General features: G+C 39.9%; 1 protein-coding gene across 1 annotated transcript in view; it reads left to right on the top strand.

The window, feature by feature from the left end:
* LIFR (LIF receptor subunit alpha) overlaps nt 1–24,549 on the top strand; it is a 79,985-nt gene that overhangs the window by 41,424 nt on the left and 14,012 nt on the right. Inside the window, exons 6-15 of the mRNA XM_045020509.1 lie at nt 2,927–3,101; nt 3,483–3,752; nt 6,569–6,698; nt 9,254–9,417; nt 11,185–11,330; nt 16,232–16,397; nt 16,492–16,562; nt 16,968–17,181; nt 20,141–20,320; nt 24,090–24,191. Coding sequence (XP_044876444.1) covers nt 2,927–3,101; nt 3,483–3,752; nt 6,569–6,698; nt 9,254–9,417; nt 11,185–11,330; nt 16,232–16,397; nt 16,492–16,562; nt 16,968–17,181; nt 20,141–20,320; nt 24,090–24,191 — 1,618 coding nt within the window. The remainder of the gene's footprint in view (nt 1–2,926; nt 3,102–3,482; nt 3,753–6,568; nt 6,699–9,253; nt 9,418–11,184; nt 11,331–16,231; nt 16,398–16,491; nt 16,563–16,967; nt 17,182–20,140; nt 20,321–24,089; nt 24,192–24,549) is intronic.

Below are 24,549 nucleotides of genomic sequence, written 5' to 3'. Positions count from 1 at the left end.
ATTAAGTATATTGTATTGTATTCTATGAAAGATTTCTGTTTTTCAAATGGCTGATTACTTTCATTGGCAGCTAATGAAGTACTCTGTAAATATAGTGTGTATTATAAAGGTATTGTATAATGTCATAAACTAAACAAACATTTGGAGGATGATAGTTCTTCAAACTTTTGTCAACACATGTGACTTTGTTCTGTAAGTTTAATAATTGAGAAAATATGTGCACTGGGGTATGTAGATGATCATTGCAATTACAGATAAGAAAAGGCATATTACACCACCAGGTCCATCCCCTGTCGGGGACCTTCCTGGCCTTTGTATCTAGATGCTATAACTGTTAAAACATTGGTACAATATTTAGTTTGGGCTAACGCGTAAGGGCCTCTTGTGGCAAACTCTTGCTCACATGAGTAGTCCTCCCACAGGGAGTCCCATTGCTCTTAACAGTGCTGTATGCATGAGTAGAAAGTATTTGCAGTGTCTGGGGTCCTACATTTTGATTCTTTAGATGTAATTAATAGAAGTCACATGCTTGCCTGTATTCTCCTCTTGTGTGTCAGTGTAGATTGTAAGCATGGACTTACTCAGATCATGAGTTGCTCTTTTAAGACAACCAAACCAATTGAATTCACATAGTGATCTGATTTTAAATTTTCTTTATATTATTATTTTCAGAGAATCCAGAAGTGTGCTAAGTACGTCACATCTCAGATAACATGACGTGGAGTGAAATCCTGGTTGCTATTGAAGTCAATGGGAGTTTTGCCATTGCCTTCAGTTGGACCAGGATTCACCTAGAGAGCTCACAACCTAATTCCAAATATTATACAGTGAAGGGAGTGACAAAACTAAAGGGAGAGGGCTGAGGAGGACAATGATAAGGGGATGACATCAGTATAATTTTTTTATTTGCTCAGAGAAGACATGAAGTCTTTAAATCATGATTTGAGGACTTCAGTAACTCAGCTGGAGGTTATGCGTCTGTTACAGGAGTAGGTGGGTAAGATTCTATGGCCTACGATGTACAAAAGGTCGGACTAGATGATCACAATGATCCCTTCTGGCCTTAAAGTCTGTGAGACAGTAAAGCAGGTATTCTGTTCTAACAAATAAAGATTAATACCAACTTTCTTGTGGTTTTTCATACAAGGACTCTTCACTATCAGTGATTGCAAATGAGTCTTTGTTTCAGTATTAGAAGACAAGTGAGCTGGGGGTACTGGGGGGGTGAAGGAATTATAGCCAATTCAAGGCTTTAAAAAAGGTAATTAAGTAATAATATATTGATCACAGATTTACATTTCATCCATCAGTGAAGTTGCATAAAGTTAGAAAAACTTAAGTCAGTTTGTTGAACTAGGAAGACCACAGCAAACTTAATGCAATATAGCACATTTTAAACAGTGCCAATTCCCTCTAAAAGAAAACAATGCTGAATAACAACACTTCCTGTATTACTTTTGTGTCCACTTTGTGTTATGTGCTACAGGCTCTATGAAGGCAGAGTAGACACCCACAAAACAGAAATAGTTTGTTCTAGAATGAATATCTAAAAAATGTAGAGCTAAAATGTTTGTGATGAAGCTTTTTATATCCGAATACTCTAGGTAACAGTTTTTAACATTTACAGAGCACCTTGCAGTGTGTGTATTCACTCATCATTAAAATGTAGTCACCGCTTGGTTGGAACATAGCAGTTGTTAGTTGTGCACAGCAAAACCACCCAACAATTTAGGACAGGAAATAAAGGATATCTTACAGAGTTGAATGGATGCAGGGGTTGAATTAATTGCTTAAGCTGGAACTGGACCAGGAACAGTAAATTTAAGTTGTTTTCTAGTAGTAAACTGCATGTTTTAAAAGGCATTCATTTTCCAGCTTCAGACTAAATCCTACGCCATAATTAATGAACTTTTAAAATGTCCGTATGTTGTACAGAGATATTGTTATATGTAAAATTTAATTACATTTTCAGCACAATTAATAGATTAATTAATTTGTCAATATTTAGAAGCCCAAATGAGAAGAATTTAGTTGACTTCTGTAATTAGCTAATAACTTAGCACCATTCTATCAAGATCTGGGTTTAATATGTTTCCTATGATGCCAACATGTTTTCCAGTCTTGGGATAGGGCCTTGGTAAAGAGTCCAGGCTGGGATGGCTGTTTTCTACTCATGCTTTAAAAAAAAAAATCACGTTTGAAAACAGTTTCTAGTAGAGTTGGCTGATCAATGCAGACTGGTCAGAATTGTGGCCAGCATTGGAATACAACTTTACAATACAGTAAACAGCATTGAAAGACTATCTCTGCTTACCTGTTAGTTCTCTCTACAAATCTTAGGTGATTAACTAATAGGACTGCTGGAAAATTTTCTGTTAAAACTGCTTTTCAATGGAAAATTGGGGAGGAGTTGGGGCTAAATGAAGTGTTTCATAAAGTATCTGCTTCCTATGAAAGACTTCAACTTTTCATTAAATGAACACTTGAAAACCAAAGTGCTTTTGGTTTTGGCCCAAACCTGAAAACTTTGCATTCAGAAATGCCATCACAGTGTCTCTTGACACTATTATTCTGTATAGGTTGGGTTCCCTAGTTGGACAGCATCTCCCATGAGGCACTGTGGCAGCATAGCACAAAGGGAGTCTTGGTACATGGGATATTGGTCCAGGTAGGGAGCCTGGCACATAGGGGAGAATAGGGCATGAGGGACTATTCCAGCATTTCCTATTTGGCATTTTTTAGTTGAAACTTTTGCCAAAAAAATTGAAATTCCCTTGGAAAACTTCAGCAAATATGATTTTTTTCATTATGGTGGGGTGGGGGCGGGCGCAAAATTTTCACAGGTGGAAAAACCCATTTTCTAAGTAGTATTAACTTAGGTTGTAATGCCTATCTTTGAAAAAGCGTTATTTGTTTTTCTTTTTAGATGAATTATGATTCAAAATTGACTGGGAAAGACTCTATTCTTTTTTGGAATTGGACATCTGACATACCTTTGGAGTGTACTTCATACTATGTGAAAATCAGATGTTACGTTAATGAGCTGTATTTTACTGGTAGGAAGGAATGGAGTGAATGGAGCCCAATTAGAACAGTTCCTGGTATGTTTATTTTCTTGCATGTTGCACTGAATTTAGCTACTTTTAAAACTGTGCTGAATAAACATTGAATGAATAATATTACCTTTTAATTCTGAGGATTGACAGATTTTGTAGATTTTGACATTGTAGATTTTGTGGGACTGTTTCAATTACTAGTAAATCTGTAAAGATGTGTAACGTGCAGTAACAAATGTTTTGAGTGGGTGAAACTTGTTAAAAATAGATTTCTGTACATTTTACAAGAGGGGTATTATGCAAAACAGAATAGCCTGAGTGCTCCTACTCTGTATAAGCACTGACCAGCTGAATATATAAGAAAGTAATCTTACTTTACTGAGCTATAAAAATCGTTTGATCATGTTTTATTTTTCTTCCTTCTAGAAAAAGATACTAAGCCCAATAGCGCTATGATTTTTCCTCAAGACAAAGTGGTACTAGTGGGATCAAATGTGACATTTTGTTGTTTATACAATGAAGGGGAAAGTGTAAAATTCATGAACTATGGATCAGAAAGTTATCCACTCCTTCACCTCAGCAAGTGGAGCAGTGCAATCAAAGTGCAGAATGTCAGTGCTTCAATTCCTAGTGGGACAAATGTATGGTGCTCGCTGGTGCCAGATGGTCTGGAAGGAACAGTGCTATTTGTAGGATGTAAGTATACTGTACTGTTCACTATAGTTTATTCACCTTGAAAAAATCAGAATATAAGAAGGAAACTAAATGGTGTTATGGCTCCAGCCCTCTTGCTTTAAAACAGTGGTTTAGTTTGGCCTACCTGGTTTCCAAGGATAGGTTAAGTTTGGGGGTGGGGCGATGTATGTTTTTTATCCTAATGACCCAGTTAACTCTCCCGCACTGCTCAGGTGCCATAGTGATAAGGATGCAGTGTAAACAGAATAGAAATAGATAATCTCCAGTGGAACCTGGAAGTTCAATGCCATCATGTCACTGCTATTCATGATCATGGGGGAGGGCAACAGGTGATGCCTCAGATCTATCAAAGTTGTGATGAGCATATGTGGGGTTGGGGTAGAGATAGGGAGGAGAGAGAAAGAGCTGCTGAGAGCACCCTTACCCACCTGAAGGTAGAGGGATAAGAGTAGAGTACAGAAAGCCCCTCACTGTCCAGGAAGGGGGGATAAGTGTTTCCATCCTCAACTTCCCACTAGCCAAGCGAGTAAACCAAAATACAGGGAAACCCCACTATAACGCGCCCCACAATAACGCAAATTTGGATATAACACGATCATAAGGTGGCTCTGGCCGCCCCAAGCGCAAAAAAACCAAAACAAAACGGCCAGAGCCCCGCAGAAGCACAAAAAAGAAAAAAAAAAGGCCAAAGTGCCACCGAAGCACCAAAAAAACCACTTGGCAGCCGATTTGCTTGAAGATTAGCCATTGTTTCACCAGTTACACTTCTGCCTGTTCCTTTTGCAAAGCCCTAGAATTTCTTATTTGATTCTGAAAAGGCAAATAGTGGAGCACGTAATGAAATGGGTAATGTAAGTGCTACACCTTACATTACTAGCATTTCTATCTGAATCTCATTTGGTGTTAAACTACCAAAAATACACATTGATGTGTTCAAAGTGGCAGATTGGATGTTGAACTTTCCTATCCAGTGCAGTAGCTTTTGGGTGCCTTGTTATGGTAAAAGAATCAAGTTTTAAAATTATTAGTTTCTCACGAAAAATATTATCTTTTGAAAAATGAATGGAAAAGCTTTAATCTGTTTAAGATACCAAATCATTAGCTGCTTGTCTAGGTCACAAGCCTCAAAAACCTACAAACATAATTACATCTTAAAAACAAAATACTGCAAATGTTTAGTTCCTCTTTCCCATAACAATTTCAGAGTTCTATGCTTTCCCTACAGTGGCAGAGGGCATCACTAACACCTCCAAAACACAGTGCAGCTCCTTGCCAGTTTTAGGTGTATATTACTTCACTGGCAGTGGGGAAATAAACACCACCTTAAACTTGGAGACTAGCAAGTAAGCAAACGGCTGATTTTAAAGGTGTGTGTTTAGTACTTCAGTCTGCACGTTCTGTTACTGATTTTGAATCTTAAACTGGTGATAAAAAAAACCCCAAAAGAACCCCCCCTTTTCTGGCATCTCTCTAATATACTGTGCAGTCATATGGAACTTTTAAAATGGATAACTATACGTGTAAATATAAGTCAGGGATGCACAAAATATTGGCTGTGGGTCAGTGACAGTGCAGCACCCAAAGGGTTTACAGATGTGTCCATCCTTGAAGGTCTAGTGTGTTCAAGCTACTTCCTCTCTAGCATTTTACAAACTCCTGTCTCTCTGCTGCATACTCCATGAGGGGAGTGGAGACATCTTGTTTGGATGCACCAGTCCAGCAAGACTGAGATGTAGGGGAAAGTGAAAAGATAAGAAGCCAGATAGAAAGTAGGGGAGAGAGACAGTGCACCATCTCTATATCAGGGTGTTTATATGTGCTTTAGAGATGTCAGCTTGAGTACCTGTGGCTCTGGTGAGCTAAGTGCCCTTCCCCTGACCTGTAGTCATTGTGTTTGCTTACATCACTCATAATCCTAACTGAGACATCCTTACCACTCATGCCAAACTAACACGCGTGAAGCTCATGCCCCTCCCCCTCCCCCCAGGGGTGGCCAGAAAGAGACTGGTTTCTTGGTTTCTGGAGCTGGAGAGAGGTGCTCCCTAGAGGCTCATCCCCATCACAGTTACTCAGCTCTACCTTTTCTGGTTTCTAGGGGGAGTATGGCATGTCATTCTGAAGTGAGTCCTCTAGGGAGAGAGCTGCCATCATTCCTATGCCAGGGATTATGATCATTGCAGTCCTGGGGTCTAGAGTTTAGGGACAAGCTCAAATGAAAATTGGGAATGGAGACTTGTAAAGCATCTTGGAGGAGGATGAAGTGTGGTCTTCGTAAAAAAAATCAAAAACTTTAAATATAAAATACAGTGTGGCATGTGTACTAAGAATTTCATGTTTCATACAGTGCATGTGGGTTCAATTGTTTGAATGATTTGTTTAAATAGATTCTAAGCAACAGTGAGGCCTGCACTTGCCAAAACATGGCACACAACCTAATAACCTTCCTAAGTTGGTTGGAGACAAAATTTTGCAGTTTGGAATCTTTGAAACATGTTTTGTAAAATTGTGTAATGCTTATAGTTCAGTGCCCTGATCCTGCAAACACTTATACATGTGGTTAACTTTAAATACAGGAGTAATCCCATTGAGTCAAGCATTAGACAATGGGGACTGTTAATGGGCTTAAAATTAAGCACACGCATAATTGTTTGCAGGTTTGGGGCATAATTGTTACTGTATATTTATGCTATATATCCTGTAAACAAAATATTGCTTTCAGCAGTTAACAGATTTCCAAGCAATTGTCTAACCTTCTGTGTTAGGACCTATTCTGTGAACATGCAGGCTGATTGTTTTGTCTTTCTTCTTTGCTACAGATGCTCCTGATACTCCACAAAACCTGAACTGTGAAACACGCACCTTTATTACTATAACGTGTAGCTGGAGCCCAGGCAGACCCACGGCATTGTACAGGCAACGGCAAACAAAATATATTTTATTTGAAAGGTAAAGCCATTTAGCGAGGAAGGATTCAAAAGTTAGAATACAAATTGGTACATTATGGGCTTCCCCGGATACTGAATGACTGCTGCATGCCCATTCGAGTCATTTAAACTCTCCACTTCTTAGAGCTTAAAATAAATATAAAAATACACAGGAAGTTGAAACTAATTTTTAAATTACTTCATGACAGAATCACATAATTGCAGTAGTCCTGTGGTAGTATAGTCAGGGTTGGGGGCACGTTTCTTTATACGACATTTGATGGTGATCGTTATATTATGGTAGCACCTTGAGTTCAGGGCTCCATTGGGGTAGGCACTGTACAAACATGACAAAAAGAAGATCCTTGTCCTGAAGAACTTACAATCTGAAGTGTAAGACTATGGACAACAGGTGGGTAAGACCAACAGATGCGGGTGCAGAAGAAAACAATGAGATTGGACTGGTCAACACCAAAACCAGTGGTGTCAGCTGCCTAACGTTTGTTGAGGGCTCTCAAGCCAAGCTTTCTCATCCTTGTTCTGAGTGCACAGTGGGCTACTGCAGCCCCAAATACATGGAGCTACCCCTAAAAACCACTCAGACTTCTGCTACTGTAGATGAGGATGGCTGGTTGCTTACAGAGACCATATTACACTTATGCTCTGTGTTCGGCACTGGCTTTCAGTTTGTTTTCAGATGCAGTTCAAGGTTTTGGCTTTAATCATATAAAAACCTAAATAATGCAGGTGTTGGCTATCTGATGGACAGCTTCTCTCCTTGTGTGGCCCAGAGGCACCTGAGATCAGATGAGGACACAAAGTGTCTGACCCTGCTTAGATGGGGAGGGGCTGGTGATCGGTCATCTTCCGTGCAAAGACCTTAACACTAGAACCTACTCCCTCTGGTGGGTCAACTAGTTCCTGATTCTAGAAAGCACTTAAGCAATAATTAAATCCCATTAAAGACAGGCATGTGCTTAAGTGCTGTCCTGAATATGGATACTTTTCTGAATCAAGGCTCTAAAGCCTAGTTTTGACCTCAGGGCTTACTACAGGATCTATCTATTTTCCCAGGCTTCTGAGGAGGTAAGGGTGGAAGTAAAAATTAAAGTAAGGATGAAGTAGGTTGTGCTGGGGAGAAGGAAAGATAGTCTCTTTGGGCTGGGAGCCATGGATTTTGTGACTAATTCCAATCCAAGCTACATTGTGCCATTAAATTGTATGTAATATGCAATGCAGCATTAGGTAGGTGTGACGGGTTCGGTCACAGAGACCCCCTTGGGACTGTCATCTGACATGCTGGAATTATCTCTGAGCCCGTTTTCCCTGCCAGCTTGAGACTCCAGAATCCTGTCTTGTTGAGCCAAACACACTGGCCTGCTGCAACACAGACCCAGGTCTGGTCCATGCCCCCAAAGCTGCAGACTTTAACCAAAAACTGCTCAGCAGGTCACCTATCTCCAGCACCCAGACACCCAGCTCCCAATAGGATCCAAACCCCAAATCCGTTCTACTCTGTATAAAGCTTATACAGGGTAAACTCATGAATTGTCCGCCCTCTATAACACTGATAGAGAGAGATGCACAGCTGTTTGCTCCCCCGGGTATTAATTACTTACTCTGGGTTCATTAATAAACAAAAGTGATTTTATTAAGTATAAAAAGTAGGATTTAAGTGGTTTCAAGTAATAACAGACAGAACAAAGTAAGTTACCAAGCAAAATAAAGAAAAAACATGCAGGTCTAAGCCTAATACATTAAGAAACTGATTACAGGTAAAATCTCACCCTTAGAGATATTCCAATAAGCTTCTTACACATACTAGACTCCTCCTAGTCTGGGCCAAATCCTTTCCCCTGGTACAGTCCTTGTTAGCAGACATCTTAAGTGGAAACTAGGGGTGTTCTCATGACTGGCAGCCCTTTGTTCTGTTCCACCCCCTTTTATAGCTGTGGCACAAGGTGGGAATCTTTTGTCTCTCTGGGTCCCCACCCCCCCCAAATGGAAAACACCAGGTTTAAGATGGATTCCAGTATCATGTGACATGGTCACATGTCCTGTGAGACCTCATTCTTCATTACCCACTGGTTGGCCCACATGCACCCAGGAAGGTTTGCAAGTAAAGAGACCATTTGTAACCAATTGTCCTAGTCAGTGGGAGCCATCAAGCTTCCAAACCACCGTTAATGGCCCACACTTTGCATAATTACAATAGGACTTCAGAGCTATACTTCATATTCCTAGTTTCAGATACAAGAATGATACATTCGTACAAATAGGATGAATACATTCATAGATTATAAGCTTTGTAATGATACCTTACAAGAGACCTTTTGCATAAAGCATATTCCAATTACATTATAGTCACACTCAGAAGCATATTTCCATAAAACATTATGGAGTGCAATGTCACAGTAGGCAAATAATGACACGGCATTAACTAAATAATGGTACAGTGACATGCCGTTCATTCCTTGTAGCATCTTCATCCAGTGAAGTCTGTACTAAGAAACTTCAATTCAGTGCTGTTAAATGGGTTGCTCAGAAATTAAAAATAATCTTTTTTTCAATTCACAGAATATCTAGGGAAAATGTTACATGCAAAGTAGATGAATTGAATAAGAAACATCACTGTGACTTTCCAGTGCATGCCAATCAGAAAATCTACAATTTCACACTAGGAGCTTCCAATCCTCTTGGTCAAGCAGAATCATCGCTCTTAATTGATGTAAATCAAAGAGGTGAGCATTTTGCAAAACCAAAAAGGGTTATCAAATAGAGGGTTAGTGCAATAGATGATAACTCATTGGGTACTAATATAGAATGTTGCATTCGTAATTGTTTTTGGTTTATTTTTTTCATTGGTTTGGATTCTCAGTAGTTGGGATTAAGTAAAGGTCCATTTTCCCCCCTACTGTGTGTGCCGACATGCGAGTAAGGATGTGGTGAGATGACAATTCTGCACAGCAACCATATAGCTGGCACCCTTAGCCCCATATTAGGAGAGGAATCTTATGCATGCACTAGTAACGAGCTAAATAGCTATCATTTACATGGCACATAATATTCCAGTCAAGTCTAATAACTAAATTTGCAACATTATTAGGACCCAGTCCTGCAAAGTCTTATGTGCGGCCGTGGCGGCCTTAACTTTCTGCATTGAGAATGACACACTGACTTCAGTGTGTCTGCTCATGGTGCATGATTTTAAACACAGCAAATAGTCTTGTGGCACCTTATAGACTAACAGACGTTTTGGAGCATGAGCTTTCGTGGATGAATACCCACTTCGTCGGACTCTTTGCTGCTTTTACAGATCCAGACTAACACAGCTACCCCTCTGATACTTGATGTTAAACACATGCATATGTCTTAACAAGATCAGGTCTTTACAAAGTAGCAATAAAATGTGGCACTTACCTTCTGTGCCTCCATAACACATGCATGCATTTTGTGTCCTAACAACTTCAATGCTCATAGTTTCCTCTTGAAAACTGTAATGGCAAATAATAAATAGAAAATTGCATTTAAATGTTTATTATAGAACTTGCATTTTTAATACATTTTTCCATGTACAGCAACTTTATAATTTGAATTGGCAATGCAGTTGCAAAATATCATGTAATGTTGAAATAGAATTGTCTCAACCAATAGAATGTAGGGTTGTTGTACAGATGCTGTTCTTTGCCATTTCCCCTCTGCCATTTCAGTTCTCTTCCTTCTGCATGCGATCTTTCTGTCCTTCATTGGTACTATTACTGTGCAGATAGTTCTCAAACACAGAGCACATACATCCCTGTAACTGTCCGATGACCAGAGTGCAGGGTTTGAATATACATTGTGTGCTCATTTCCCAAAAACATCAAGTCCAGTGGCTGAGAATCTTCTCAACAGGAGGCACAGAGGATCTGTGGCCAATATTCAAAGATAAGAGGAGGACAAAAGAGGTGAAGAAATGAAAGGACCTGCGTGGGAAATGATGTGTTATGTATCCCTGCCCTGCTACCTTTTATAGGATAGGAGTTTTATATTTTTGCCCCTCTTTCCTATTATTAATTGTGGGTGTTTTTTGTTAATTTCCTGATTGATCAAATACTGATATGATCTTGTGAAACAGTCACTGTGATCTTTGAAAGTGAAGCTATTTTGTACTAAAATCAGTAGCAGTTAACAGGAATAAGGTTACGCTGTAATTTACTTTTAACTCCTTGGCCCATTATGCCAGTTACAGCTTCTGACTAAAATAAAACTATTCCCATGAGTGTCAGCCAAATTTCCAGTATGGACAAAACCTGCTTGCTGGTGTGCCTTCATAGCAAGAGACTGATTTTTAAAACAACACCCATCTGTCACAATAATTATCTATCTGATGAATGTTCTGTTCTATTGATCATGTTTGACTACTTTAAAAGTAAGATTTTTCTTACAGAACTAAAAATAATAATAAAGCTATTATTTATCACCTTTAAGAAATCCAAGTTGATTTTCTTTATAAATTTAATTTTCAGTTCATCTGGAAACTCCTGATAAATTCACTGTGAGCACTAATAGTTCAACAAATGCCCATCTGTCTTGGTATATACCTGGCAATTTTATTAAAATCAGACTTTTGTGTCAAATTGAAATTAGCAACAGTAATTCAGAACGACAATTGGTGAGTATTATTTTTAATGTAATTTTGCTCTGCTGAAATGTCGATGGTTTTATTGAAATTCGTTTCTTTACAATTTTGTACCAGTAAAAGAGAAACTGATAGGTTATACTGACTATTTATTAAATACTATCTGTGTTAAATGTCCAAAGTCTAGCTCCTAAGCTTACAGAGAAGCTCTAGTCACGTTTACTTCCAGTTCTTTTCACAGTGCAGTGGTAGGTCATAACAGGCAAAACTAAGTAGTGTTTTGAGAAGTTGCAAAGCATTAAAATTAGTCATAATATTTGAGTTCTATCATAAGTTTGCAAAATTGCTTTTCTGAAGATGTTTCTTTATTAAACTGCCACTCTTAGGCGATAAACTATAGTGGTTGTGTTTTTGGGAGGTAGGTAGCACTCGTGCACACATTATCACTACTCTTCTACTCTGAAAATTTCCTTTGAAGTTGTTTTAAGATTCCAGTCTTCCAAGTCACTTTTACAGTTGGTGTAAGTGGAATCTTCTTACTTTCAGTAAATGGTGTGTATGTGTTTGTCAGCTGTTTCAGCAACTCACTACTGCAATCTGTGGATGATATAAAGACTGTAAGAGAGGAAGAATTTTCCTATTGAGCAAGATGAGCCGAGTGTGTCAGTAGGATATCCCTACTGAAATCCTCTATATCTGTCATTTAGAGAAAACTAAAAGCACCTGTTAGATGTTCTCAAAATTTCAGTGAAAGTTGGAGAGGCGAGGTAGACTTCCTGGAACTTGATGCTGATTGGGATTCAGTGACCATGCACACAGTACAGTTACCCTGAGTTCTGTCCTCCTTTTTTTTTTCATTTTTCTATGCAGCCATTATAAAAGATCCCTCTCAGGCTAGGTCTACATTAGAGTTGGGGGTGCGATTCTGAGCTCACATATACATACCTGTACAAGCCCTGCTCAAGCTAGCCTGCTAAAAATAGCAGTGTAGCCGGGGTAGTTCATGTGATGGCTCAGGCTTAGGGTGAACAGACAGCAAATGTGAAAAATTGGGCCGGGGTGGGGGGCCTTGTCATAAATAAACAGATCAGGGTTAAGGTCTCTTTTCCCTGGAAAGGGTTAACAAGCTCAGTAACCTGAGAAACACCTGACCAGAGGACCAATCAAGGGACAGGGGAATTTCAAATCTCTGTGGAGGGAAGCCTTTGTCTGTGTTCCTTGTTTGCTCAGAGCTCTCTTTGGATCTAAAAGAGGTCAGTCATGTCTCCAAGTTCTCCTGGAGTAGTTTCTACTATTTAATAGTATTAATTAGAAAGGCGGATTAGTCTTTTGAGTTGCTTTCTATATTTGCAATTGTGTGTTTGCTAAAGGAAATTCTTTATTCCTGTTTGCTGTTACTTTGCTTTCACTGAGAAAGAAAGGAGGAGGGGGAATTTTCTCCAGAGATTGATAAATTTAGACCCTGTATTGTTCCATTTGGTTACAGAGACAGTGACTTTTCTTTTTATTCTTTAATAAATTCTTTTCTATTAAGGACTTGGTTGGTCTTTCCTTGGGTGGATTCTCAGGGAAAGGGGAGGGGGAGGTATCCTTCTGTAGTTAAATCCCGGTATCTCTCCTAGGAAAAGGGAGGGGGGAGGAAGCAGGGGGGAATGGTTTATTTCTCCTGGGTGTAAGAACTCCATGGATTTGGGGCTCTTGGGATCCCCAAGGATTTTGGGGAAGGACTGTGTCCCAATCCACATATCTGATTGGGTGGTGGCAGCTTTTACTAGATCTAAATTAGGATTTTAGTTTAGAGGGAAACCAAGGCAGGTCCCCACATTGGAACCCAACAGCTCCAAGTGGGGGTGAGACCTATGACAGGCCTATATAAGAAAAAGACCAAAAAATAGGGACATCTGGTCACCCTACTCAGGCTAGCTGTCCTGAGAACATTCCTGCTTGGACTCCCTGGAAGCTAGCCCAAGCCGCCACCCATGTTAGCCCTTGACGCTGCTCTTTTTAGCCCATTAACTCAAGCATCTCTATGCTAGCTGAGAATCACCCCCCTAGCTTCAAGTATAGGTATAGCCTAATTTAACATTTTTACAGCGTCCAGAAAAGCTCTTAAGGCCCCTTGCAAAGCTGCTGTGTTATGCTGGCAGCGCCAGACATTTTATTAATCTGCCCTTTTTTAAGGTTGTAGATTACCATCTCTTAAAGCTACCGTTACAAAAACAAATCTACTGTAAGTGTGTAACACCTGAGAACTCAGAAAGTATTAGGGATAAAGAGCTTTTACCATATCCTGGAGCCTGATCCAAGCCTGCTGTAGTCAGTGAAAAACACTTTTTTGGCAAAGTCTGTGTTTTTGTTTTTTAAATGAACTATAACTGGGGAAGTCTCTGGGTTTAAATATAGCTTGGTCGGCTAGTGTTTCAAAGCTGTGTCAACCTGGTCTTTCTAAGCTGTAGAGTGACCATATAGCAAGTGTGAAAAATCGGGATGGGTGGGGGGTAATAGGAGCCTATATAAGAAAAAGCCCCAAATATCAGGATTGTCCCTATAAAGTCGGGACATCTTGTCACCCTACTAAACTGTGCACTCCAAAATCTTGATTTGCATCTGTGGTTTGAGAGATTTTGAATCTTTTGTATTAAAATTATAAAATGTGTTAAAAAGTACTAGTAGGTTAAGTATCACAAGTAAAAACCATACAGGTTGTTTGAGGGGAGAGCGGAAAGAAATGACATTTAGTCATGAGTAAGTTTAGACCTTGGCGTCTGCTATTGAAATACAGGCTGAAACTTTACAAAAGATGTAGCTTTGTTACCTTGTTCTCCAGACGCTAGAGCAGGGGTTCTCACAAGAAATGTTTTGGTGGCCTCAGAGTGTGGCCACCAACTCTTGCTGGTGGCCGCTCTAACAATTTTTTCCAAAAATACTTAATTGACTTTAGGAAAAACAAACAAATATGCATATATACATGTCCAAATCATTGTAATGTACTTTTGTAGAGTTTTTTTGCAGACAAAATAATCAACAGTTGTCTCTCTTCTTTACTGGACCTAAACAGAATAGAAACACAAATAAGGTGCTTTGCATGTTTTGCTTTTTTGGTGGTTTTTTTTAGACTTGCTAGTTAGTAAGTCTGCTTCTGTGAAAAGCGATATTTGTATATTCGTTAATATTACTTTTCAGAGCAAACTTACTCAGCAAGCTGGGGGACAAATTAAGCCCTGGGTGGGGAGGTGGGTAGAGAGGCGGGGGATGTGCAGTGGCGATTGGGTGTCTGGATGGGGTGCTGGAGGAGGCAGCAGAGGCCAGGGCGATGGTGGGGGTGAGCCTGGGTCCAGAGCATGAAACCCTGTGGCTGGGGGAAGAAGCCCACCTTCACATGGATGAAGCCCCAGGAAGACGGTGAACTCCCACTGATCACTTGCTCCTACAGTGTTTGTGGATTCAGAAGGGGGCAAGGACCAGCCCCTGCTCGTGGGCCCAGGAGAGGGGCCTCTGCTTTGCCCTCCTCACCCCATCACTATCCAGGAGGCTGTGGCCGCACAAAAAGCCCCTGGTGACTGCATGCGGCCACATTTGAGAAATGCTGCGCTAGAGTATAAATGAACAGATGAACAGGGTATAGTGTAATCAAGGAATAGCTGTGAAATTGTTATCAATACTGCAAGATGTTTTGGTGACAGTGGCAGAAGCTTTTCCACCCATATGCTCAATTGCTGGCTTTTTGACATCTTCTGTTTGTCATTTGGATTAGAAAAACAATTATAACTAATTTCAGACTAAAATTCACTTTGGAGACCAGTTCTTGGCAGCCAGGATAGATGTGTATTTATAAGTAGATTCGATAAGAAATGTTCCCAGGGTCAGGATTTCTCACAGCAGCCGTGGCAGTGAGTCACTGTACACATTTATAGTAGTATGCATATATGTGTCACTATTATGCACTGTTTTAACTGCTTTAAACTCAATACGATGCAATTGACTGTTTATACTAAAACCTGATTATGATTATGTTTGCTTTCCTTCGAAGGCAAAAGGAGCACTTAGTAGGAATATTGTTACTGGTATATATTTTATTTGCATGATATGGATGTTGGTCAAGCAGTTTTTCTTCGGTTTGCTTTGTGCAGGCACTGTTTTACAAAGAAAGAATGCTATTTGTCTGTCCAGGTTCTCCTACCATGTTTATCACTGTGAGCATAGGAGCACCCTGGGTGAAATCCTGGTCCCATTGAAATAAGAGGGGATTTCGCCATTGATTTCCGTGGAGCCAGGATTTAATACATATGTAGAAAGAGTGTTCAGTGATAATAGCTGTCATATATAGCCTCGTGGAACTGGCTCAAAAGAAAGGGGTATTCACATTATGGTCAGTGGACCACCAGTCCTTCCTGGTGGTTCAGAGAGTGCAACACTTTTGGGAATCAAATGGTAGGGGGTTGGGAAAGCAGAGAGTATTGTTAGCATTGTGATTACTCTCCTTTATGGTATAGGAATATTCCCATTATCACATAGGTTACAGCGTCTAATGTTGACAATTTAGTATATACCCACATGTGTTTTAAAGTAGTTATTGGTATTTTAATTTCTATACTAGGGGTAATGTCTTATGATAGGCCCCTGAAAAACTTTAACTGGTGAATGGTGATTTTATGTAAAATATTTTCCCTATATATTTTCTTTCATTTACATTTATTTCCCCACATATTCTTGTTTGAAAGCTTTTTCGCATACATCCCTGTTGCCCCTGCTAATAGAGACTACATCCCACTAGACTTTGTATAACAGATTCTTTTTAAATAATCGCACAATTGCCTGATTGTACAACTTTAATACTGTAGTCTACTTTTAAAAAACATTTTCCAGGTAGTGGTTCTAGTATGATACAGGATGGGGGAAAGGTTTTCATATCGAACTCTATTAATTCTTAATAGCAGAATGTCTCAATGGCCGGTGCAGAAAACTCAAATTACAGAGCTCGGGTGGATGCATTACATCCGTATGGCACATACACATTCAGAGTACGCTGTTCAGCTTCTGAGCATTTCTGGCGATGGAGTAAATGGAGTGAGGGAAAAAAGCTCACGACTTTGGAAGCCTGTAAGTTTATTGAACGGTCTTTTATGTCAAAATATTGAACTTGTAAGCCATATGCTTAACAAAGTTACTTATTTTGTAAAATCTCCTTTCTTAGCTCCTGCAAGAGGACCGGATATTTGGAGAGAGAGAAGTCCTGTCGGAGAAACTCTAACAGTCTTTTGGAAGGTATGTATCGGTGTGTGTGTTCATTGCTTTTCTTATGTACTTTCAATGTGAAAAGTTTATAGACAGTAAGTCTAATTGTTATTCTTAAATATTTTATAGTGACTTTACTCAGAAAATTAATGTCCTAAATGAAAACATCATTATCCCAGATATGTGGACTATGCTTTAAAAAAAAAAGTATTACTAAAAACAGCTGCATATGGAATTAAGTAGGATTTCACATACAGAATAACTTCCTTAAATTTGTCCCTTTGAGAGTTGTCCTCAGTGCTCATGTGTTAACTCCTAAAACCATTCTTGCTTTACTGACTTTTTTGCCTGGTAATCCCAATTTTGAGTATTAGATGCTGATTTTTAATGATAGGTTTGTTTTTTAATGTGATTTGTGCTTGTTTTGTTGCACAGCCGTTACTTCTTTCTGAAGCAAATGGAATAATACTATCCCATGAAGTGTCATGTTACCTGCGAGAGAGAATGCTAAAGGCTCATGAAGTCCCTGTACCCTTGAACAGCACTGAAATAAAACTTGGGGGAAATGATTGTTTAGTCAGTGTTATAGCAAAAAATCGTGCTGGCTCATCTCCCCCTTCTAGGATAACTAGTGTGGATCTTCCAAGTGGTGAGTACTTGATTCAGGGATTTAAAACATCCAAAGCTTGTGGAACAGCTGGGTGGTGGTTGTTTTTTCAGAGAATTTAGCTGTTCTGTGCAAGTAACAAGCGATTTTTTTCAATCAGCAGTCACTGCTTTGTTTTAAGTGCAGTGTCTCACCAGCAAATTATACTCGTCATGTAGAAGGAAGGTGGCAGTTACAGGCTAGGTTGCTGTGTAGCAGTTTTCTGGAGACTTCCCAGGAATAACAAGGGAGAGGGCTAACTCTTTTGCACAAATCTTCAACTTTTAGGAGGTTTTATTTATTTCTGTGCTATCTTTTTGACTCAGAGAAATGTGATTAAATGTAAGAGGATCAAAATAGGTTTTTCTTTCCGTGGGAGCTCCTCAGTGTTGCATAGTTGTTTAACATTTTTCCACTCTGTGGGACTCGAACATCTATTAAATGCATGTGTAGTTGATCACATGAAGGGAGAATACTAATGGAGCTAACCAATAATGCGCCTGAATCATGATATGGTGTCAACAGCAAGGGCTTGAAGGTGTAAGTTAGGGTTATTGAGGCCTCTCATTTAAGATATCTAAAAATGCCCTCCGTGGTAGTGAACTACCCTCCTATATGTGAAGGAAAAGCTTTGGGCTAAATTGGTTTTGGTGCAAATGCTGGGGAAACGGCAGCACAAAGCAAAGGAGCAGAGCACGTAAGTCACAACATGGTCCCAGTTCCCCCGTGCTCCAGGGGGAAAGGAATCTTTGCCAGCCCTGTACCTGGTGCCGATTACTTCCCCATCCACTCCCATTCATCTGGGTTGGCTGGCACATTGGGAAGACAGAGTGAAGGCACTGCTAGCCCTCGCCCAACTGTGCTGGAGCGGGGAGTAGCAGCTCTGCAGAAAGCTGTGCTTCCTAGCCCCTCAGCCCTATGCTGTGACCTGTTTTAAGGCACATAATGTGACCCATACACCCCATGTGGGCATGTAATAGATGTTACAGTTGTGTACTTTCTGTCTGAAGTTCTGAAAATAAAATTACATCTCTTTAGGCAGAAATGTGTTTTGTTTGAGATTTATAGTTGGGATGTCAGTAACCACGATCCCCCATTATCCAGAACGAGTTTTGTCCTCAGGCTAAATAGCCTTCAGCTCCTCTATAGCGATACTACCTATTTATCACCGCATATGTGAAGGAAAAGGAATTGGGCAGGATAGATAAATTAATGGCATCACTTTAATAACTTCACATCGAGCAACAACAGTAGCTGACTCTGCAGAATGTAGGGCTCTCTAGATAATTCTGCTCTGCACCCTGTGACCGAGGGTAACAGCTGCATCCGAGGAAGTGAGCTGCAGCTCACGAAAGCTCATGCTAAAATAAATTTGTTAGTCTTTAAGGTGCCACAAGTACTCCTGTTCTTTTAGCTGGAACTCTGTGATTATTATAGCATAGTACTGGAAAGGTAACATTTGGAAGACTGAATTTCCCTTTGGTGTTACCCAACATATACTCATTCTGAATTGTCTTCCGAGTTGACATAGGAATTATTTGAAATATGACTCACCCGCTGACCTGGATTACGCGGCTATACAGTCACTTCTGGCTGCATCCTGTACAGCCTGCAAATGTTTATAACATCAATAAGAGAGAAACGTTTCTGATTCTCGGGACAGGTTTCATGAGAAAATTGAAAGGGAAGCAAAACCTACGTCATATCCTACTTAATGTGAGCTTTCAGTGTAATTAAAAAGATACAATGGGGGAGAAGCAAACTTACTATGTGGGTGCTTTTGTGGCCTCCGTCATGGCAGTATTTGTGCTGCTAGTGAAACGGAAGTCTAGATCGCAGGAAAAACATGCACGTGCAGCTCTTCAATATCCAGTGTTGTTTCTTGCTGAGAGAATACTATTGAGCCTACTGTCAGTAAATTAATTTCATATTAACAAAATTCTAGAAATAAAATACTATGCAAGTGTCATATAAACATGTACTCTAACATGTAATTTCCTTGAATGTTTAACTTCTTAGAAACTGTGTTTCAGGGTTGTTTTTTTAACAGTTTAAGAACTTGCCCTGTCTATACATTTACCCTTATAGTCACATCAAATGGAAAGAAATGAATACAAAAAGAGGTGAAATTGACATTCCCTTAAGTGGCAATTCAGCAATGATATTTTCTTCCAAAAAATTATTCTGCTAGCACACAGCATATGTTTTCCTAGAACACTCAGCATTTACATAGCCCTTTAATATTCACAACACCTCAGGGAGGAATTAGTGTTTCTCTTTGCAACTTCTTTGTTTTTTTTAATTACTGGGATTTGCCTTTCCCTTTAAACTCAGTCTTGCATAGACTGGACAGTTTTAATACAATGTGATGATCCAAGCAAACAGGGATCAAGGCTAAGAACATTTAAAAATCTCAAGAAAAGTTGAGGAGGTTCTGAAGATGTGATGGATACTTAAGTATTTTAGTTGCTCCAGGAGGGGATCTTTAAGACTTACCGGGTCCCACCTGAATGGTGGCCATAGATGATGGCTCTGTAGGAACTAGTCAACAGCCTGGTGTTTTGGGGGTGGATGGATGGAAGGAATTAGTAGCTGGAGACTTCTACCAAATTGGTGTCAATTTGAATTAAACCAGAACCCCTGCAATAGAAACTTGTCCAGAGAAGGTGATTTGTATCCAAACCTGAGGATCTGCTGAACTTTTTCGCCCCTTTCTGCACTACTCTTGCAGACTTCACTATAGACTTCTAAGCTTGATTTATAGTGCTTCAAAAAGTATAGTATAATTTACTCCAATTTCACAGAGCCAGTTGTGTGATCCTCTTTCCTAGCATGAACACATTGCATGTGTGTTCTCATGGCACCTGTTTTCTAAGAACTGTAGTTCAGGCTTCCAAAAGCCCTTTGAGCTAAAGACACAGGGCTGAGCTCTAATGTTTTTTATATACTGTCTTTATTGTAGACAATGTCAAAACAGAGCTGGCAATTGCAACAGGAAATGGAATTTACATTTCTTGGCATTCTGACCCCAACGTGACCTGCGGCTACATATTAAAATGGTGTATTTCATCTGGATCTGAACCCTGTAGTGTGGACTGGGAAATGTTTCCTTCAAATGCAACAGATGCTGTGATCAAATCTGGTAAGAGAAAATCATTGTTTAAATTAGGCTTTCCAATTCAAAGTTTGCATGGTATACTGGCTTTGCAAGTGAATGCAGAAAATTATCAGTAGAAAGGATAAAAGGTACTGTTTTAAAATACCTTCTTTGCGCTAATATTTCTGTTAACTTCTCACTCTCCTCAGCTGTCTCCATCTCTAAGTTATTGATTCAACTATTATTTTCTTTACACTTTCCAGAATGTTTTGAAGTTACTAAAAGAAACGTAGCCGAAGCCCAAACTTTAGCACTCTATAAAACTGTTAAAATCCAGGGCAAATCTTCCAGATTCCAAATGTACCACTCTGGACACCAAAGAGGGTGGGGAAAGAATGCATTGGCTTTTTGAGTGTGAGAAAGCGAGAGCTTCCTCTGTTGGCTTGCAATAAATAGACAATTGACTTTTCCTGGAGGAAGGCACGTTCCAGGTATCTAGATGCAGGTAGGCAGGCTAAGAAATAAAAGGCAGGTGTGGTGGGAATAGTGGGGAGCAAATGGGGAGAAAAGAAATAAACAGGAAAAGAGGCATATTTCCTGCTATCCAAGAGGGCATTACAAAGACTAGAACATAATAAATTAAATATAAAGATCCCATCTAGAGCCAACATTTAAGACTCAGTCACCCAGAGCCTCAACCCTACAATGAGATCCTTGTAGTCAGACCCCTGCACCTGCCCGGAGCCCAGTTGACATCACGGAGGCTCCCAGCACTTATAGGGATTTACCCACATGCATCAAATTGTTGGCTCAAGGTCTGAGCATTTGATTGCACAAAGACTACTACTCAGCATCTCCTGCAACTTCACTGAGTGTCAAGGGCATGCAGCACCTGGTAGGACTGAGTCTTTTGTCATCTTACAGAATGATGGAATAATAGAAATGTAGGGCTGGAAGGGACCTCAAGAAGTAAAGTCCTGCGCTCTGGCAGGACCAAGTAACCTTGACCATTCCTGACAGGTGTTTGTCCAACCTGTTCTTAAAAACCTCCAGTGATGGGATTCCACAAGCTCCATTAGAAGCCTATTCCAGAGATTAACTACTCCTATAGATAGAAAGTTTTTCCTAATATCTGACCTAAATCTCTCTTGCTGCAATTTAAGGCCATTATATCTTCTTCTGCCTTCAGTAGAAATGGAGAACTATTGATCCTCATCCTCTTTATAACAGCCTTCAATATATTGTGAAGATTCTTATCAGGTCCCCACTCAATCATCTTTTCTGAAGACTGAACATGCCCAGTTTTTTTTAACCTTTCCTCATAGGTCAGGTTTTCTACATATGTTATAATTGATTAAATTGTTGTTCTCCTCTGGACTCTCTCCACTTTGTCTACTTCTTTCCTGAAATGTGGTACCACACATTGAACACATTACTCCAGCTAAGACTTCACCAGTGCCAAGTAGAGCAGGATATATGTCTCCTGTATCTGACATATGACACTCCTGTTAATACACCCCAGAATGATATTAGCCTTTTCCACATCACATTGTTGACTCATATTCGGTTTGTGATCCATTTTAACACCAGATCCTTTTCAGCAGTAGTATCACCGAGGCAGTTCTTCCCCATTTTGTAGCTGTGCATTTGATTTTTCCTTCTTAGATACTTTTCACGTGTCTTTATTGAATTTCATCTTGTTGAATTCATACCAATTCTCCAATATGTCTAGATTATTTTGAATTCTAATCTTGTATTCCAAAGTGCTTGTAAACCCCTCCCAGGTTGATGTCACCTTCAGATTTTATAAGCATACTCTCCACTCCATTATCCAAGACGTTTGATGAAAATATTGAATAGTACCAGACCCAGGGCTGGCTCCTGTGGGACTCCACTAGATACGCCCTTCCAGTTTGAGAGCAAACCATTGATGATTAGTCTTTGAGTATGGTCTCTTTGTGTACCCACATTATAGTAATGTCATCTAGAACACATTTCCCTTGTGTATGGGAATGTCATATGGGACTGTTTCAAAAGATTTACTAAAATCAAGATATCACATCTACTGCTTTCCCCTCCCCCATCCACTAGGCCAGTAACCCTGTCAAAGGAGGAAATTAGGTTGGTTTAGCATGATTTGTTCATGCCAAATCCATGCTGGCTATTCATTACCCCCATTATCCTTCAGGTGCTTACAAATTGATTGTTTAATAATTTGTTCCAGGTATCCAAGTTAGGCTAATTGGTTTGCAATTCCCCAGGTCCTCTTTGTTCCCCTTTTTAAAGATAGGCACTATGTTTGCCTTCTCCAGTCTTGTGGGACCTTACGGGTACTCCAGGAATTCTCAAAGATAATTGTTAATGGTGCCGAGATTTTTTCAGGGTAGTTCCTTAATTTCATTAGGCCTTGTTACTTAGACATATTCAATCTTTCCCTATTTTGGCTGGCATTCCTTCTCCTGGGTTGTTTAATATTAATTATGTTGAGTATCTGGTCACCATGAGCCTTTTTACTGAAGACTAACACAACACAGGCATTAAACACATCAGCTTTCTTGATGCCATCAGTTATTAGCTCTCCCTCCTGCTAAGTAGAGGACCTATACTTTCCTTCATTTTTCTCAGGCTCCTAATGTATTGAAATAACCTCTTCTTATTGCCTTTTATGGCCTTTGCCAGGTGTAACTCATTTTGTGCTTTAGCCTTTCTGATTTTATTCTTACATGCTTGTGCTATTCTTTGGTACTTCTTGTTAGCAATTTGTCCAGGTTTCCACTTTTTGTAGGATTTTCAGCTCTGTTTCATAAAGAGCTCCTGATGGAGCCATATAGGCCTTTTACTATTCTTCCTATCTTTCCATTGTACCAGGATAGTTTGCAGTTGTACCTTTAATATTGTCTTCTTGCAAAACTGCCAGCTCTTTTGAACTCATTTTTCACTTAGATTTTCTTCCCCTGGGATCTTCCCCCTTGTTTAGAAAGAGAACAACAATGTGTGTTTTATACAAACTCGATTCAAGCCTTGAGCTCCTTATTGAAGAGAATAGTCACCCTGAATAACAGTGCTGTTATGGATGTGGCTATAATAACTAAGAAGAAATCAGTTGATGAGCCACTATATCTGGGGAGGGGAAAGAAGAAACAATGACAGCCTAGAAGGAAAAATAGCATTTCTGTTAACATTGCAAGTGTGTGTTTCATAATGGAAAGCAACAATCGGTGCTGCTTCCAGCCTTTTCCTAATGATATTTGTTTAGACTGTCTAGGTTGCTCTGAATGGTCAAAATTATTTACTGGCTCTGAACTGTGTGTGTAATGGCATATCTTTTATGTATAAATACAATATGGATTAAATAGGGGAAATATTAATATGTAAATACCATATGGTCTGATTCAGGGGTTCTCAACCTTTTTCTTTCCAAGGCCACCTGTGTCCCAACAACTGTTTTTCTGCATATAAAAGCCAGGACTGGTAACAAGCAGGACAATTGCTTGGGGCCCCTGGGAAGCTCAGTTGCTCAGGCTTTTATATGCAGAAAAACAGTTGTTTCCTGTGGCTTTAGTGTTCTGCGGCTTCAGCCCCAGGCAGCAGGACTCCAGAGCAGTGAGGCTCCAGCCCCTGCAGTGTGGTGGGGTTGGCAGACCCTCTGAAACCTGTTTGTGGCCCCCAGAGGGCCACGAATCCCCAGTTTAGGATTGCTGGTCTAATTATTTGGGCTGTTACTTTAAATGTTTTTGTATGAAAATATGCATGTAAAGGCTTAAAATATAACTCATGTAAAAAGATTTTGCTTACCAGTGATATTCTTCTGCAGCTCTGTTTCAACCTGGTGTGAGATACAATTTTTCACTATATGGCTGCAAACACAATGGATATCAGTTATTACAGAATATAACGGGATATATGAAAGAATTGCGTAAGTGCATTTTATTGTTAAGATCCTTTAGAAATACAAGATAAAATAAATATGACTAACTTGTACTTGTCTTTGCTAGATAAATTTTAAAAAGTCTGAAAGCAGAATCTGTTACTGCTGAATATTTCCTTTATCTCTTTCAGTGCCACCAGCCTTTTAGATTTCATTAATAAAGATTTTTAATGTATCACTTATTCACTAATTCAGTGAACTTCCACTCTCTGTATCCTAGCTGGTTCCCTGCCCTGAGGCGCCCCCTCACCCCCCCCCCGCAGCAGCTCCCCCCCTCCGCCCTGAGGCCCCTCCCCCCGCAGCAGCTCCCCACCCTCCGCCCTGAGGCACCCCCTCCACCCCAGCT

The sequence above is a fragment of the Mauremys mutica genome, chromosome 6 (genome assembly GCF_020497125.1).
Source record: "Mauremys mutica isolate MM-2020 ecotype Southern chromosome 6, ASM2049712v1, whole genome shotgun sequence".
NCBI classification, from domain to species: Eukaryota; Metazoa; Chordata; order Testudines; family Geoemydidae; genus Mauremys; species Mauremys mutica.
Note: the sequence above shows the minus strand (reverse complement) of the source record. Positions and strands in the feature narration are given on the sequence as shown.